At 31.9% G+C, this 18,207-nt stretch overlaps 1 protein-coding gene across 3 annotated transcripts; it reads left to right on the plus strand.

Annotated features, from left to right (window-relative positions):
- The first annotated feature begins 7,272 nt into the window (after positions 1–7,272).
- On the plus strand, positions 7,273–10,981 carry LOC111396625 (probable serine/threonine-protein kinase WNK9). Of its 3 annotated transcripts, none has more exons than XM_023023044.1 (7): positions 7,273–7,671; positions 7,776–7,813; positions 7,895–8,122; positions 8,414–8,634; positions 8,841–8,998; positions 9,234–9,672; positions 9,790–10,981. In XM_023023044.1, the coding sequence occupies exons 1-7, from the start codon at positions 7,597–7,599 to the stop codon at positions 10,713–10,715; spliced, it is 2,085 nt and encodes a 694-aa protein (XP_022878812.1). In that variant the 5' UTR covers positions 7,273–7,596; the 3' UTR covers positions 10,716–10,981. The 3 variants fall into 3 exon arrangements, with proteins under 3 accessions (XP_022878812.1, XP_022878813.1, XP_022878814.1); XM_023023045.1 differs by lacking the exon at positions 7,273–7,671 and having other exon boundaries at positions 7,770–7,813; positions 7,895–7,943; positions 8,030–8,122; XM_023023046.1 differs by lacking the exons at positions 7,273–7,671; positions 7,776–7,813; positions 7,895–8,122 and having other exon boundaries at positions 8,509–8,634; positions 8,831–8,998.
- Positions 10,982–18,207: the final 7,226 nt, after the last annotated feature.

Raw genomic sequence — 18,207 nt, forward strand, 5'->3', positions numbered from 1 at the left:
AGCTTTTTCAAACTATGATCGACTAGTTTTGTAGTGAAATCGAAACCTCGTGATCTAAAACGACATTATGTCCTTTTACCTAATTTTGTGTTTTTAACTTTATTGTCACTCGTATCAACATGAAAACGAACGAATGTAAGTTTTCATTATATTTGGACACCAATGTCAATACAAAGTTCACGCAATAATAACCAATACTATTATTTCACGAGTAAACTATACTAGATTTAACTATGAACGAAAGTAAGTAACCCAAATTCTACTATATTCCAATTATGAAATAAGATGCTTATCAAATTAGTTTATTTAACTTATATAAGTCTGCTAAGATGTTCCAAACTATGATCAACTAGGTTCGAAGTGAAACTGAGACCCCGTAACCCAAAATGGTATGCCGTCGTTTTAAACGATTAGGTACCGTTCCAACCATTTTCGTGTTCGTTTCACTTTATGTTCATTTGTATCCATATAAAAATGAATGAATGCAATTTTTTACAACATTTGGATACCAAGGTCGATATAAAAGTTCACGAAAGTAACAATATTATCTCGTGAGTAAATTACACTAGACTTTATTAAGAACAAAGATAAGTAACCAAAATTTCATTATATTTCAATTATGAAATAAGAAATTAGCTTGTTTAACTTGTACCAGTCTTCTGAGATGTTTCAAAATATGATAAACTCATTTTGGAGTGAAATCGAGATCCCGTGGTCCAAAACGACATGCAGTCATTTGAACTATTTTGTATTCGCTTCATTTTTATTCACTTGTATATAAAAATGAACAAATCCAAATTTCACTGCATTTAAATATGAAGATCAATACAAAAATTCATTCAATAGTTTGAAGTTATAGTGGACACATTTGTCAAACTATAGCGAGTCACTTTATAATTCGGTTCGAAACTACATTACACTTCACTTGACAATTAATAAAAACGTAATTGACATGTGTGGTATGCAAAATATAGCACGTATAATCGTTCAATGTGTACAAGACATCTATGATATTTCTAATACTGTTTTATTAGTTTCGAAGTGAAATCAATACCTCGCGACCCAAAATGGCATCCAATCGTTTTAAACGTACGGGTGACATTGCTACTCAATCTCGTGTTCATTTCTATTTATTTACGCTCGTAACCACTTGCGATTCACTCTATAATTCGGTTGGAAACTACTATATACATCACTTGACAATAAAGAAAACGCAAGTGACAAGTGTGGTATGTAAAACATAGCACATGTAGTCGTTCAATATGTAAAAGACGTATATGATGTTTCAAACACAGTTTTACTAGTTTCAAAGTGAAATCAGTACCTCGTGACCTAAAATGACATCCGAGTATTTTAAACATATGGGGACATTTCTACTTAGTCTCGTGTTTGTTTAGGTTTATTCATGCTCGTAACCACTTACAAGTTTAAAGATGAAAGTTTTAACTACATTTCGATGTTATGGTCGACACATTTGTCCAAATTATAGCAACTCACTCTATAATTCAGTTGGAAATTACACGGCACTTTACTTGACAACAAAGAAAAACATAAGTGACAAGTGTGGTATGCAAAATATAGCACATATAGTCATTCAATGTGTACAAGACCTGTATGATGTTTCAAACACTACTTTACTAGTTTCTGAGTGAAGTCAACACCTCGTAATCCAAAACAGCATCTGGTCATTTTAAACGTATGATTGTCGTTTATGATTTAGGGTTTCGGGCTTAAGGTATATGGTTTAGGGTATATGATTTAAATGTATGGTTGTCATTTAATTTTTTAACATGTATAACCTTTTATGATGTTCCAAACATTGTTTTATTAGTTTTGGAGTGAAATCGAGACTCCTTGACCCAAAACAACATATTGTTATTTTACTCGTAGGGGTACCATTTAGGTATAGGGTATACAAAAATATCGAACTTGTAATCATTCAACATGTACAAGTGAAATCGAGACCCTACTACCTAGGACGACATGTGATCATTTTACAAGTATGATTGCCGTTTAGGGCATAAAAAACATAGCACGTTTCAGATTGAAATCGGCCCATCATCTAAAATGGCACGTGAACATTTTAGTTGTATTACTACCATTTTTCTAATTCAATGTTTATTTTACATCATTTTTGCTCATTCGAACCAAACAAGTTATCTATGATGTTCCAATATATATTTTTTTTAAGTGGAGTCTAGATCCCATAACCCAAATGGCATATTGTCGTTTTCAGCGTCTAACTGCCGCTTTTCAAATTTGGAGAATTTGCGTAGTTAGTTAATAATGATCTATTTTTCCATCGCATAAATATACAAGTTATCATGAAATACTGCAACTCCGTTTCAACCCTTACTACTTCAATATTTGAATAAAGCACCCTTGCAATGAAAAATGTAGCAAGACTAATCAGCATCCATATACTTGTTCCCTAATCAATTATAAAAACCTCTACTAACTAAACCAAACCAGCATCCAAACATTTTTTCTTACTAAATCATAAAAAACACTACCATCTAAACATAGCATCTACGTCCTATATCTTCCGATATAGCTTCATAGGCCCAACTCTGCATTAGATTCAAAATATTACAATCTAAATAAAATGAATAATATGGATATTTCTCATTATAAATCAAGTATGACTTCACCAAGAATCTCTAGTCTTTCATGAGTACATTTATTGTATGGCCAAAAGCCTTTCTCCTCCTAGGATAACTATTAAAAGCCTCTAAGTCATCAACCATTGACAAGTCTTCTAAATTTATGTATGTGTAGTTTTGTTTGGGTAGTAGTACCATTTCCAAAATATATACAAGCCTAGTCTTGTACTTGTCTTCTATACAAACTTTGCGAGTGTCAATATCTTTTTTAAAATTTTACACCGTTTACCTTTCTTACACCTTTTAAAGTGTTTATTCACCATTCTATCATTAGTCACAATATGGGAATCTAACGAAAGCTCCTCACTAGCTTTCAATCACATTATCAATGAGAACTAGTGTAATGAAAATCATGTTGGCTTACCACCAATTGAAAACAAGATCTCATTTTGTTTTTTTGGTTACAATCATTCTCATTGCAAGTGGTGGACTAGTTGTGCTGAAAAAGGTATATGCTTCATTTGATATAATTGTCGGGGCAAGATTCCATCAACATATCAAATGCCACAAACTCAACCAAGTAAGTGCATTTACATCATGGAAAAACATGCAAAATACTACAATATCTTCGTTACAGTCAAAAATCACAATCAGTCAAAAATCACAATCGTTTATTACTCCACCATATTCCATTTGATGCAAACCTCTTAAATCCTACACATCACAATAGAGAAAGCCATATTATAGGAGGAAAAATAGTTCATCCATGTCTCAATGACAAGCAAATACCACAATGCAATATAAGTGTTCATCAAAGAATAGTTAAAAGGAAGTATTTCGTGAAACTTTAAGAAAATGAATGAGCTCAAAATCTCATATTTACCTCTCTGCATAATCAGCTAAGTTCAAAACCTTCGAGAAGACACTTTTATCGCAGAATATTCATTTCATTACACTAACATTGCAACTAACACGATATTCAAATGTTTTCAGCAAGCAAAATACTTAAAGATCTAATTTTCGATAGCAATTTTTATTAAATTGTCATATTTGCTTTCAATTATTAGCTCCACAAGAATTTAAATCCAAAAGAATCATAGCTTGCTAAAAAAAAGGTTTTTTAGTCAAAAGCAAAAACCCCTCAAACAATAAGTGGAACAAGAAGACAATTATAGTATTTCATTATCTGGGAAAAACAATAATTTGCTTTTTGCAATTTATCACAACTTCATCATGCAATTTCTTTACATGAGCAAGTCTAAGTTTCGTGAAAAAGCATAATCGCGTGCCGCCTCAAACAGGAGTAAGTCATATTTAGACAACAAAAGCAGACGTAAATCAAATTTGAAATCACCTATGGAGCTATTTACCCCAAGTCTGCTGATAAGCCTATCTTTATTTGTTCAATATCTCAACCCTAAAATACTCCCATATTTAGACAACAAAAGCAGACGTAAATCAAATTTGAAATCACCTATGGAGCTATTTACCCCAAGTCTGCTTATAAGCCCATCTTTATGTGTTCAATATCTCAACCTCAAAATACTCCACTATATATTTTTTCCCAATTTGCTTATAAATCTACATCACAAAGAATAAAATAAAGAAATAACATGTTTTTAAATTTGTAATTACAAGAAGAATGTTAAATTTGTAAGTAACTTTTCGTTTAATTCAAAGTAACAATGAAAAATATGATGAGAAAATTGAATTCCAAAACTTAATCACCACATACCAGAAACATGAATAAAATAAAGGTATAAACAAGTCCATTCTATCAGTATAGTTCTTGCTGGCACAAATTTCTCTAAATAAATATTGCATAAAATCGTAATAAAAATGAAAAATTGAGTAAATAAACATACATGTAGATAGCCCACTATGAAATTGGTTCTTAGAAGTGGTTGTTCATGTATGGTTGCTCTTTCGCGAGTTTCGATTTCGTAAATCTTGAGAAATGAATGAAACCATCATTTGAATTCCTCCTTTCGCTCAAGAATACGAAGGCAACCAATTTTGAATGTAGAAGGATTTGGAGATGATGAAACTACGAAGAGAAAAGAAGAAAGGTTTGGGAATTGTCAAGAGAGAAGAAATATTAGATTTATGATTTTGGGAATTCAATTGATTTGAGAAAGGAGAAATAACGTTTTCTAGATGGTTGTAAGGACATATGGCCTCGTTTGGTACCCATTTTTTTAAAATGCATTTTTCTCTCTTCTTTTTTTAACCACACATTCTTTATTAAAATAATATTATAAGTAAATAAAAACTTTTCACTATTTTTTAATCACACATTTCCTATCAATTTACTATTCTAAAATGTATTTTTACATAAAAATGGGTCTCAAACACCCTCTAGGTAATTTATAAATTATGATTTAAAATATTTATTTTAAAAATATTATTTTGGTCAAAGACTGAAATCCCAAAGTATACTATGAAATAGGTTATTTGACCGAATTTCCTGATAACAAATCAGTAACATGCGTGTGCAGATTATGTCTTTGCATGTAAGATAACTGGGTTGACCCACATAAGGGCCCAAGGCCGCGAGAGTTGAAAGGAATTACATTGTTTATTTTCAGAAAATTAAAATGATCCAGTTTTTAATTTAATTTTAAGGATGTACAATAAATTTATTAAAATCTTGCTTTATAAATCCTGTAATTTCAATATAAAAAATCATATTTGTAAATTTGAAATTCATGGGAAGGTAACTTTTATATATATAAATTGATAGAGAAGACCCTTAGGACATATAATTATAAAACGGCAAAGCTTACAAATTTCTCTAGTGACTTTGTTCCTTCATCATATTTAATCTTAAAGTAGTCTAATATAATTTACCGCAGATATGTTAAAAGATCAAAGATCGCTTTCTTTCTTTCTCTCATCAAATTTCTTTGCAAGTTGAATGAAAAATCTAATTATTTTTTATTTATTTTTTATTTACTATGAGAAAGTGTTGCATTCATTGTGGTTGTATGTATAATACGAATTGTGGTTGTATGTATAATACGGAAAAAAAAACCCGGCTTCCAATTTTAAGTGATACATTCATCATTATTGACAATAATTCTAATCAACGACATACATCCATCAACGTTTGTATTGTCACAATAAAAGTCAGTGGTTCTATCATAAGTCCACAATTGCGAAAATTTTGTTCTTTTCACTATTTTTTAAATATATTATAGTGAATGCTTCTAGTTAACAACCGAAGCACCGTTGATCATTTTCGATGGTATTATTTTCAAAAATCGCTGAAGGATATGCATCAGTGATCAAAGATGGTATAGTCAAGGACATAATCCCACATCAGCGATCAAAGATGGTATAGTCAAGGACATAATCCCACATCAAATAAAGATGAAAACATAGACCAATTTATAAGAGTTTGTGCTACTCCTTTTAATAAGATTGATCTTTTAAAATGATTCCAAATATTAACAGGTATTACATATGTTAATTTTTGTCAAGTACCATCATGATTCCGTCCACGATCATTTATTCTATTTGAATTCCTTTTATGGTCACTTTTATTACAGAAATTATATGGAATGAATCTTCTAAAAAATTGGATTCTTCGATTGTCTTACTTGTTTAAAGTTACATAGATTGAGTCAACTGTCATTTATAATATATATTATGAGTAATTATTGACAGAAAATGACTTAATTATTGGACATATCATATTAATCTTCATTTTACCATTATTGTAACATCATATTTTGACCACTATAGATAGGGGCTTTCACCATTCAAGTCTCACATAAAAGGAATTCTAAGTGTGTGTCTGAGCCACATTATTTTGAAAAAATGTATTTTTAAATAGTAGGTTGATGGAGAATGTGTGGCTAAAAAATGAGGAAAAGTTTGGATTTGCGTGTAGTATTATTTTATTAAAGAATGTATGGTTAAAATGATATCAAATCACTGTTTAGAAATACATTTTTTTTAAAGAATGTGGCTCAAACAGAACCTAAATTTATCAAATCTCTTCAAAATCTGGTAGTTGCTAATAGCACGAAAAGAGAGCACACTGTTAACAAGAGCAGAATTATTGTTGGTAAGCTATAAATTTAATTTGAAGGACTATTTTTGTATCTTATTAAGATGAATTAATCCTTGAGTACAAGGATTACTTTCATAAGGGCCTGTCAGGTCCCTCACTGTAGCAGACGAGCCCCACATGTAATAAAAAAAATTACGATGGATTCCACTGTGTGTGTATCCTGGTAGGGACGTGATACTTCAAGCAGGATTGAAGATCTAACTTATGGTCAGCCATGGCACCTTTCATGACCTTCTAAATGCAAATCTCTAGGGCTTGGTGGGGACAGGGTTATTTAAATAATCTAATAATTCTGATCTTACACACCTTATGTTTGACCAGCTCAACGCCTATTTTAGACCAACCTAATAATTATCTAGATAAAATGTTTACAAGCTTCTAATTTTATTAAAAACAAGCCACGTGTGGTTTTTATTTATTTATTTTTGGGATTTAGAAAAATGCGTGAACATACCAACTCTGGAGCCGAGGTCCATACCAACTTATTTTCTTAAAAAGAAAAAAGAAGCACTTGTGCAAACTCGCTTATATTTTACCAAACTTTACAAATTCCCAAAAAAAAAAAAAAAATAGGGGCCAAATCCGGTGTCGTGGGGGTGGTTTTGCAGCTCGTGAAGAGATAGAAAGTTAACACAGAAAGTAAAATATCAAGAAAGAGAGATATTTTGTCTGGATTTGCCTTTGGAGGGTAGAGTTGTCTATTAGACTATGAGAACTCTTTTGAGTTGTTATGAAGCTAAATGGACTCCCCGAGGCCTCTTCCTTTTTAAGAATCATTACACTTATATAGATTAATTTATAATATACAATAGTGTACTTGTTTTCTTTGTATTGGTCCTAGATTGATTGAAGGCGTTCTCTCTATTTGAAACCAAGAATTTATAGCCCAAGAACTGTTTAAAATAGCTAAAAAGGATGAATGGTGTCATTGGGCTTGATTCAGATGATTCTGGGTTTGTTGAAATTGATCCTACTGGAAGATATGGAAGGGTATAATTTTGTTCTTTTCATTGCAACTAATTGTTACTGTGATGTTTTGTTTTGTCCTTAATTTGATGAATTTAAGGTTGTTTCTTTGCGTCTTCCAATTGCAGTACAATGAAATTCTTGGTAAAGGGGGTTCAAAAACAGTGTAAGTAGATATGTTCCTTGATTTCCTTTCTGCAAAATTTAATATTTTTAGCATTATAATTTTGGGTTCTTTTTGCTGCAGTTATAGAGCTTTTGATGAGTATGAAGGGATTGAGGTAGCCTGGAACCAGGTGAAGCTTTATGATTTTCTGCAGAGTTCTGAAGAGCTTGAGAGGTTATATTGTGAAATTCATCTGCTCAAGACTTTAAAACACAGGAATATTATGGAGTTCTACACTTCTTGGGTCGATACTGCAAATAGGAACATCAATTTTGTGACAGAGATGTTCACCTCTGGTACTCTCAAACAGTAAGTTGTTGAATCATCTCGTCTAAAATAATTTATATATTTCATCAAAGATATGTCACACGCTCAATTTTTTATAAATGATGAGACTTGAACTCAGAATCTTTGTTTGCTCCATGATGCAATTTTGAACCATCTAAGTAAAATCTTTTAGACGAGGTTGTTTAGAATAAGTATAAATAAGTGTCTACAAAATAAATTCTTCTACTTTTGGAGATTCTATAAACAGGGGATACCCAAATTTTTGTGTTCTGATACAGTATTCTCGTTTTCATTTTCATTAATCTGTTATAGGTATAGGCTGAAACATAAGAGGGTTAATATTAGAGCAGTGAAGCATTGGTGTAGACAGATTTTGCAGGGTCTTCTTTATCTCCACAGCCATGACCCTCCTATTATTCATAGAGATCTCAAATGTGATAACATTTTTATTAATGGGAACCACGGAGAAGTGAAGATTGGTGATCTTGGCCTTGCAGCAATTCTTAGGAAATCCCACGCCGTTCATTGTGTAGGTAAAATTTGAATCTTTCCAAATTTCCTTGACTCTTATTTTAATAGTTGTCGAGTTTTAATTCATACAAAATAGGAACATGTTGACGTCTATTTTGCTGTAGCTTCAATTATTATTGATAAGAATAATCATGGAATTGTTTAAGGACAAACTCCATGTTTCAAATTTGACGTTTCATTAGTTTTGATGTGTATTAGTTACTCTCAGGAACACCGGAGTTCATGGCTCCAGAGGTGTATGCAGAGGAATACAATGAATTAGTGGATATTTATTCATTCGGTATGTGCGTCTTGGAAATGGTGACGTTTGAATATCCATATAGCGAATGCATTCACCCTGCCCAGATTTATAAGAAAGTGGTCTCTGTAAGAACTTAAACCTTGTATTTATGCTCTCAGTTTCAGCATGTTTGGCCAAGCTTTAAAAATGGCATACTTACTATTTTGTCAAAAAAATAAAAATAAAAATGAGAGTAAAATTTTGTACTAAAATTTCGAAAGATGTAACTTCTGAAAAAACCCAGCACAAAAGTTAATTGTAAGCTTAGCCAACCATGTTCCAAGAAACTTCCCTCTGCAACTTATGTGCTTTTTTATCTAGGGAAAGAAGCCAGATGCTCTTTACAAGGTTAAGGATCCTGAGGTGCATCAATTTGTCGAGAAATGCTTAGCTACAGTGGCCGACAGGCTATCAGCAAGACAGCTTCTTAATGACCCTTTCCTCCAAATTGATGATTATGACTCTGATTTGAGGCCATTAGATTATTACAGAGATTATGATGAAGTCGATCCTGGGTTAAGGAAACCGGTCTTGAGTGTTCATCATAGTAACAGTTCTTTAATCAATGATTACTCAAAGTATCTTGGTTATGAGCAAGGGAATGACTTGGATTGCCATTCTATTGAATACAAAGCAAATGAAATAGATTTGTTCACGAGTCAAGAGGATGATCACTTGGAAAACGTAGACATTACAATCCAAGGGAGAAGAAAAGAAGACAATGACATCTTTTTAAGGCTAAGAATTGCAGATAAAGAAGGTATGTTTTAGTTTCATTTAATTATAGCAGTCAAGTATCATCTCGTGGCATGCACTACTGGATAGGACTAGGGAGTCTAGTAGACCATGCTCAACTATTTTACACTCGTCTTTGCAGGTCGTGTCCGAAATATTTATTTTCCTTTTGACATTGAAACTGACACGGCTTTGAGTGTCGCTGACGAAATGGTTGCCGAGTTGGATATCACTGACCAAGAAGTGACTAAGATAGCAGAGATGATCGACGGTGAGATTGATTCCTTGGTTCCAGAATGGAAAAGGGGTGAAGAGATTCTCGATGCAAACAATAGTAACTGTCAAAATTGTGCTTCAGATGGTTCTCTTGTCGACTATTTATCCTCACACGGGCTAAGCAAGAACCTCCAAGTTCTTCAATGTTCGAAGCACGGATGTGGTGAAGTACATGGACGGTTTGAAGAGATCACGTACCAGTTTGAGACGCCCGAGGAATGTGTTACAGAAGGTGCTCCAGTGGCGTCGAGCCAGACTAATGGCATGCACTATACTGACATATGGGCGCAACACGAGGGCCCTGAATTAACTTCTGGTGATAATGATAAATATGAAACTGTTGACCAATCAAGGAAGGACGACAGAACTACAAGGATTGACAAGGAGAAGTCCTCCAGTGGGAGAAGTTCCCCAACTAAAAATTCTTCGACTCTGGCAGAAGATTATGAGAACGAGATAAGGCAGGAGCTGAGGTGGCTCAAGGCCAAGTATCAGATGCAGTTGAGAGAGCTTAGAGATCAACAACTTAGGGTCTTGTCAAATTCTTCTACTTCTGATTCTAGCACCCCGAAAGAAGAGAAGTGTGATGTTCTAAAATCTTTTGCATCCAGGAAACATTTTAGTACATTCAACTCCATCAATGGCAAAACAAACCGTACAAATCAGAAGGTTCACGATTGCGAGTCTGCATATAATTCTTGTTGTCCAGATCATATGATCCCTGCCAAAAGTTTCTATTCTGGTTCAATTCACAGGGCCACTTCGCTACCAGTTGATGCTACAGATATCTAAATTTTTGCTTTTGCTCCATGGTGGGAGTTCCACTTGCTGCTTGTAGAGTCTCAACTTCAAGCAAAAGTCAATTCCACTAGAGTTGAAATGATGTACGTTTCTAACTTTGTGGCGGAAAAGTAATGGACAGTAGAATCAATTAAAGAAAGAAACTGAGAAGTTAAAATCTTCTTGTTATCTGTCATTCAATAATTCATATCAGACGTGCCCTTAATGCGCCAAATTTATATTAGTCATTACAAATCAAGTCTTTGAAGTTATCTTTTCGATTTTGCGAACTCTAGAGTCTACCTTCTTTTCGAAATGTTCTGTCTCTAAAATTTTCGTTTAAAGTGCCACATTTTAAGTATCGAATTCTATAAAATATATATATATTAGTCTCCTATTCATCTCATCTAATTTTCGTCCCCACCCCTTCTTTTGCCTGGGTTGAAGGGTGGTTTTTCCAAGATTAGACACTTCTCCGTACCGAGTTGATCTCGTATGGCAATTAAATATGAAAGATTGGATTCGTAACCCAGATATAAAACGAAGTTGCAAAAAATGTTTTCTCTCCGATCAAGTCTTCTCATAGAGTTTCTTAAGGCCTATTTGACATGCTTTTGAGAAGTCAAAAGCAACTTTTGAATTTGGATCAGTTTGATTAATTTTATAAAAAGTGATTTTTATAGTTAGAAAGAAACTGATCCAATGTGTCTTCCCTAAAAGTTCTTTCAAAAATGAAAGCTCTTTAGAAATTAATTTTTAAATATTAATTAAGGTAGCTTTTCAAAATTCCGAAACAAAAATAGAAGTATTTTCAAATGAGCCCTTAATCTTCCTAGACCTACCATCTATTTCGACAAACAAAAGTAAATTATCTAATGCAATGCCCTATTCTAAGACAAATTGGTGGTGGTGCTCTAAGAAAGAAAACTTAGGGTGATTACATGTGTAGACCATCCACTCAATGGAATACCAACCAAAGATTCCCAAAGACCTAGTTGCCTACTTGCAGGTACGATATTTAAGCCCCTTTTTTCATTAGAACTATAAAGGCAAAATGAGTGATTACAAAGTAGAGTTTTTTTTTTCTTAGTACATAAGAGAAAAGGAAAAAGAAGATAGAGACATTTACATGGGTGGATATGAAGCCTTCATGCTTTTCTCAAGTCTCAACCCTTTTAATAATGTGATCAAGTTCAACTTTTTTTCCTTTTCTCTATCACTAATAATAGAATGTCGATAATTTTGAAATTGTGCTTCTAGTTATAGGTGCAATGGACTATTACATTAGATGAGACAAGGGTTCAATATAGTGTTAACTTAGACAAATGTTTGAATCTCGTGATCCATCTTTTACTTTATACTTGTCTATTTAGAATTCGAGTAATGTACTTTTTCAATTTGAAAGTAAAAAACATAGTCACCGGCCAAGTCAATACCATTCTTTTATCTAGTATATGAAACGTACCATCAGATTCAAAGTTTTGCTCTTTGTTAGAGTTACGACCGAGCATAGTGAATCTCCCAATTATCTCATTCTTCGTTATATCGTATTCTGGATAACGTGTCCTCAACGTGTATATTTACTATTTTATTTTTTTTTCTAAAAAAACATGTCTTAACATCTCCTTTTCTTGTTTGTATTTATGTAGCATCACGCTCATCAAACTCAAACAAATCCAAACTATGCATCACTCAAACCCGAATCATTAACCTAGACATCTTTCTTACTTTTACTCTATACTCCCTAATCCATTGTTTTTTTCACTTTCTTTATAATAATCGAGCACATAGTCGACTTTTTTTCTTTAATGCATTTCGTGATACTAGTTTTCCCTTCATTTATATAAATCAATTTACAATTACAAGAGCACCAAAATGCTCAAAAAATGTTAAGTAAAGTTTTTAAAAATTTGAGTGAAAAAGAGGTGAATGATTAAGAAGCATGTCGCACTAAGCTTAAAAATAAACTTTTAAATAAATTTTCTGGATAATTGGCACAAAACATGCCTACATTTCAAGCTTATTGTGTAAAACGTACATACCTTTCTTTTTTGACATTTTTGCTCTTATTTCCACATTTCATTGCGAAGAAGGTCATTTCCGTCCTTTTTTCCAATAAAATGACAATTTTACCTCAATTCAAATAAAACAAAAAAAATCAATAAATAACTAATTGCAATCACAGTCCTAAATTTTTCGAAACATTACAGCTTAATCCTAAATTCTCCTCCACCACCACTTTTACAACCCAAACACCTTTCGGCCACCATGTCCGTCGGACTCCGCCACCACCAACCTTACCTCACTCTCCCCTACCTCAAATCCACCTGAATTCGCCAAAAAATTAAGCCAAAATCTCCAATTTCGATGACAAAATCAAGCAAAAAATCGAGCCAAAATATCCAATTTCGATGACACCCATACCATGCCCAACATTCTAGTGAATTATATACATCATGGTGCCTTTTACATGGTCATCAATCATCCATAAACACATGGAATCAAAACCAGCAAGCTCATCTTCGAACACAGAGATTGTGCAACTTTCAGACGAATTTTTTGACGACGGTCGTGGGACCCATGATCACGGACCACAACTACAAGCACCTACTCTTCATGGCGCATCCAATGAACATATGGGCCATCCCCAATTTGGCCTAGAAATGGTAGTTTATGGGTTTTCTTCCTATGAACAACCTACCCACGTGAAGGAGGTTTTCTTCCATCAATTCATGGCTCAAATGTGATTCAGTACACAAATCAACATGGGAGACATGAAATTCAAGGTCAAAAAGAATTGGGTAATAGCTCAATTGCAGAAATTACAGCACTTGTTTGCCGAATTTTGGAGTCAAATGATGTTCTTCATAAACCTATAATTGTCGAATTTTGGAGATTTTGGCTTGATTTTCCAGCGAATTTAGGTGGGTTCAAGGTAGGGGAGAGTGAGGTAAGGCTGGTGGTGGTGGAATCCGACGAGTATGGTGGCCAGAAGGTGTTTGGGTTGTGAAAGTGATGGTGGAGGAGAATTTAGGACTAGTTGTAATGTTTTGAAAAATTTAGGAACGTGGTTGCAATTAGTTATTTATTAATTTTTTTGTTTTATTTGAATGAGGGTACAATTGTCATTTTATTGGAAAAAATAACGAAAATGACCTTCTTCGTAATGAAAGGTGAAAATATGGGCAAAAATGTCAAAAAAATGAAATATAGGGACGTTTTCTACAATAAGCTTGAAAGGTAGGAACGTTTTGTGCTAATTATCCTAAATTTCCTTGATAGCATATTTATATTTACTTAAAGTCACTAAAAGTACTTCTTTAAGTATATCTCTTAATCTACCAATTTTCAATCCATTCTAAACATTTATTATACGAACAATCAATCCAATTACACAAAAGCAAGACAAAGAAACTAAAGTACTAGGAATATCATTTTAACTAAGTAGCCTTTTCATGATCCCTTCAACTTCAAAAAATACATGATAAGTAAAAGCGTTCCAGATGATGCTGAGCATTTCATTAACCTCGTTAATGTTGGAAGAATTTTGTGAATAGTGACGCTGAAATAAGTATAATGATGGTGACAAAGTCGAGGCAAGAGTTGGACTCTTTGTCCTTAAGTCGAATTTGCCCCGCAACGGTGCCTACGGATTCCGGCAATCGACTCCCAAGATACAACGGCTACACTTGTGTTTGTAGCACTCCAAAACACAAGTATAACGAACCAAATGTAGGCTTATGTACTCCACAGATGAAATGAAAGAAAATCAAAATAAATGAAATGATTTTGATTTTGGATAGAAGAGAGGATGAGAGACGTTTTTGCATATCAAACTGTGAGGAATAGGACACCCAAAGGGTCCTATTTATAGACCATGAAGGGGTGTGGACGAAATGGTTGAGGCCAAACCATGCACCCTTTCCAAACAATGCACCTTTATGAAAAAGAGGTGTCTATTCAATGGTTTTAGCCTTTTTCGTAATTTCTCATTCATCCGATATTGGTTTTCGTAATACCAAATATACCCTTCAATACATGCAGAGAAATCAAAATTCTCTTTCGGGGGCGTTGCCCCCGACCCCCACGAGGGGCGCTGCCCCCTCGACCCTTGCGACCTGACCGGGCAGGTCGATCCCCGTTTGTGCGCCCCGAAGCGGCGAAGTGGCAAACAATTTTGCCTAAACGGATTGAGTCGAGCTTTTGAGTATTTGGCCGAATTTGATACGAACTTTAATCGATTTTCAATTCTCAATTTATTTAACCAATATCCAACAATCCCCCACATGAATGGAAATTCCTCGATATGCGCAACACAAAGCGAATGCAATGAAAATGAAATGCAGACTCTAACAAACGGAGTACACACGACAAGTCGTAGCATCAAGATAGGTAGCTTGCGGCCTTGAACCTTCTTTAGTTGAATACAATCGGATTTACTAGGCTAGTTGGTGAACGCGATGTCTTGAACCATCCAGCCTTTCGTGTAAAACCAAACAACTGTACTAACACCATGACTCATCTAACCTATTCGATTCTCATGGTTGAGTCCATTTTGGCCCTGGACAACTCTTGGTTTCATAAGTGCTCTAAGAGAATTAAGCCTCGAATTCTAATAAATAAATTAACATAAACAACATAATTTTCCTTTGAGTAATTAGCACAAAACGTTCTTACGTTTTAATGTTATCGTGCAAAATGTACATATCTTTTATTTTTTGACATTTTTCCTCTAATTTCACTTTTCATTACGAAAATCATCATTTTCATCCAATTTCTCAGATAAAATGATAAATATACCATTCTATTTAAATAAAATAAAAAAAGAAAAGAATAATTAAATAACAAATGGTAATCATACTCCCAAACTTTTTTAAAAGTGCAAATAAGTCCAAATAAATTATTAAAATGGTAATTAGCACAAACATCCACGCCTTTCAATATCGCTGTGTAAAAAGACCACACCTTTCATTTTTTGACATTGTCATCCTTATTTTCACATTTCATTGCGAAAATTATTGTTTTCATCCATTTTCTCAATCAAAAGCTATCAAATGACAAATGTACTTTTCTCTTTAAACAAACGAAAATAAAGAAAATAAAAATAAAGAACAAATTGTAACTATACGCCCAAATTTTTCAAAAAAAAAAAAATACAAATAAACAATTAAAAAAAGTGATTTTTGTTTTGTTAATTTTTAATTATTTATTTGAAATTTATTTTTACTTTTTTGAAAATTTTGGGAATATAGTTGCAATTTGTTCTTTATTTTTGTTTTATTAAAAACGAAGGGTATATTTATTATTTTACATCTTTTACTTGAGAAATTGATAAAAATGATGAAATTCGAAATAAAATGTGAAAATAAGGATAAAAATGTCAAAAAAGAAAGGTAGAGACGTTTTGCAGAATAATACTAAAAAGTATGAACGTTTTGTGTTAATTACCCTTTTAATAATTTATTTGAACTCATTTGCATTTTTTTAAAAGTGAGGGAGTATGATTGCAATTTGTTTTTTAATTTTTCTTTTCTTTTCTTTTTTGTTTTATTTAAATTTTAGGATATAATTGTCATTTTACATAAGAAATTGGATGAAAAGAATTTCGCAATGAAAGGTGAAGGTATGGATGAAAATGTCAAAAAGTGAAATATATGAACGTTTTTTTATAATAATATTGAAAGATAAGGACGCTTTGTACTAATTACCCTTTTCTTTCTATTTCAGTTGGAGAATGGAAAAGGAATAAGAACTATGTAAAAACTTTTAAAACTTCTTTCAAATCGAGCTTATTTCATGGTTATAAAAATATTATTAAAGCAAGATAGATAGGGAAATACATGGAAATAGCCTTTAGAAAAGAGCCACTTTTCCAAAATGACTTTTGGTCAATTTACATATCAAAAATACCCCTCATTTGAATATTACATAATAAGACACTATAATATAAAAATTGTCTATTTTAGTCCTTAAAATTAAATTTTGGTTAAAATTTGATAGTTTTTATTTGATTAATACTTTTAATTTGATTTATTTGGTTTTTGTTTGCTCTAAATAGCCCCACTTTATTAGTATCAGAGTTATAGAGATCATGAGAAAACCTATAAAAAATAGATTACTTAAAGAATTAAAAATCTTTAGATTTAGATTAACACTAAGTAACAGATTAACTATTAGAAAATTAAATGAATATTTAGATTATACATCTTTAAAATAATAATTGATTTAATACACAAATATTTACATCTTGATAAAAGTATAGAGACCATGGAAATTAAAATAAGAAAAATAGATAATTATTGGCGTTTAGAAGAAGAGAAAGGTATTTATATATTTTTAAAACCTATTCATAATAGATTAAAAATAATGACACTAACAATAATTAAAGAGTTACCTAAAGAAATAAAGGATCAAATATTAGAAAAATTAATAATAGAAAAAATAAAAGATATATATACATATGAAAAAATTATTAATATATATGAAGATGAAGAAAATAATTTGTATCACAAAGAAAAGTATGAGTGCAAGTAATAATATACATTTAAAATTGAATAAATTACTTATAAAAATGGAAAAAATACAAGAAGAAATACGAAATATAATGTTAATACCAGAAGGAATGAGAATATCAAATAATAGACAATTAATAAAATTAAAATGTAAAATATTGAGAATAGAGTAGATATTTTACTATAATAAAAGAATAATTAGTAGATCCGAACACAACAGATTTGGAAAAACAATAGATAAAAAGGAAGATAAAAGATGCAAATTAACCTATGAGTTAAAAATAAGAAAAAATTAAGATATCAATAAGCGAATATATGGAAGAATTAAAATCATTAATAAAAATGTTAATAAATGATGTACAAAACTTAAGAAATGAAGTAAAAGAAACAAAAAATGATATAAATATATTAAAAATTGAGATTAGAGAATTAAAAGAATATAATAAAAATAAAGCTAAGAGAATAGATAAAAAAAAATTATAGAAAAAGAAATAACTCGAATAGGAAAGAAACATATAGAAAAAGAGAATATAGTAATAGAAACAGGAAGTATGGATGATGAATTTAGAAAGAATATATTATCAAAAATATTAGAAGAGGAAGAAAAATTTAGAGAAAAATCATTAGAAAAATTAAAAGTAGAAGAAAAAGAAGATAAAAATGAATGAAAAATTAGATTTACTAATAGAAAATTTTGATCAATTAAGCTTAACTGATATAAATGAATACCGAGTTTATTAAATTCTGGAGGAGAACCTAATCCAGCAGGAACCTCTAAATAAGAATTACATGATGCAAATGAAAGTTATGCACCTATATTTAATAAATCATATAAATAATTCTATGATAAAGTAAGAGATAAACAACCACCAAAATGAAATAAATATTAAGATAGATTTGAATTAAATGATAATTACGATAAACCAATTAATCATGGAGGAACAAAACTAAATTTAAATTGTAAAATAGATACTAAAAAAGCCTTGTTAATT

The sequence above is a fragment of the Olea europaea genome, chromosome 7 (genome assembly GCF_002742605.1).
Source record: "Olea europaea var. sylvestris chromosome 7, O_europaea_v1, whole genome shotgun sequence".
NCBI lineage: Eukaryota > Viridiplantae > Streptophyta > Magnoliopsida > Lamiales > Oleaceae > Olea > Olea europaea.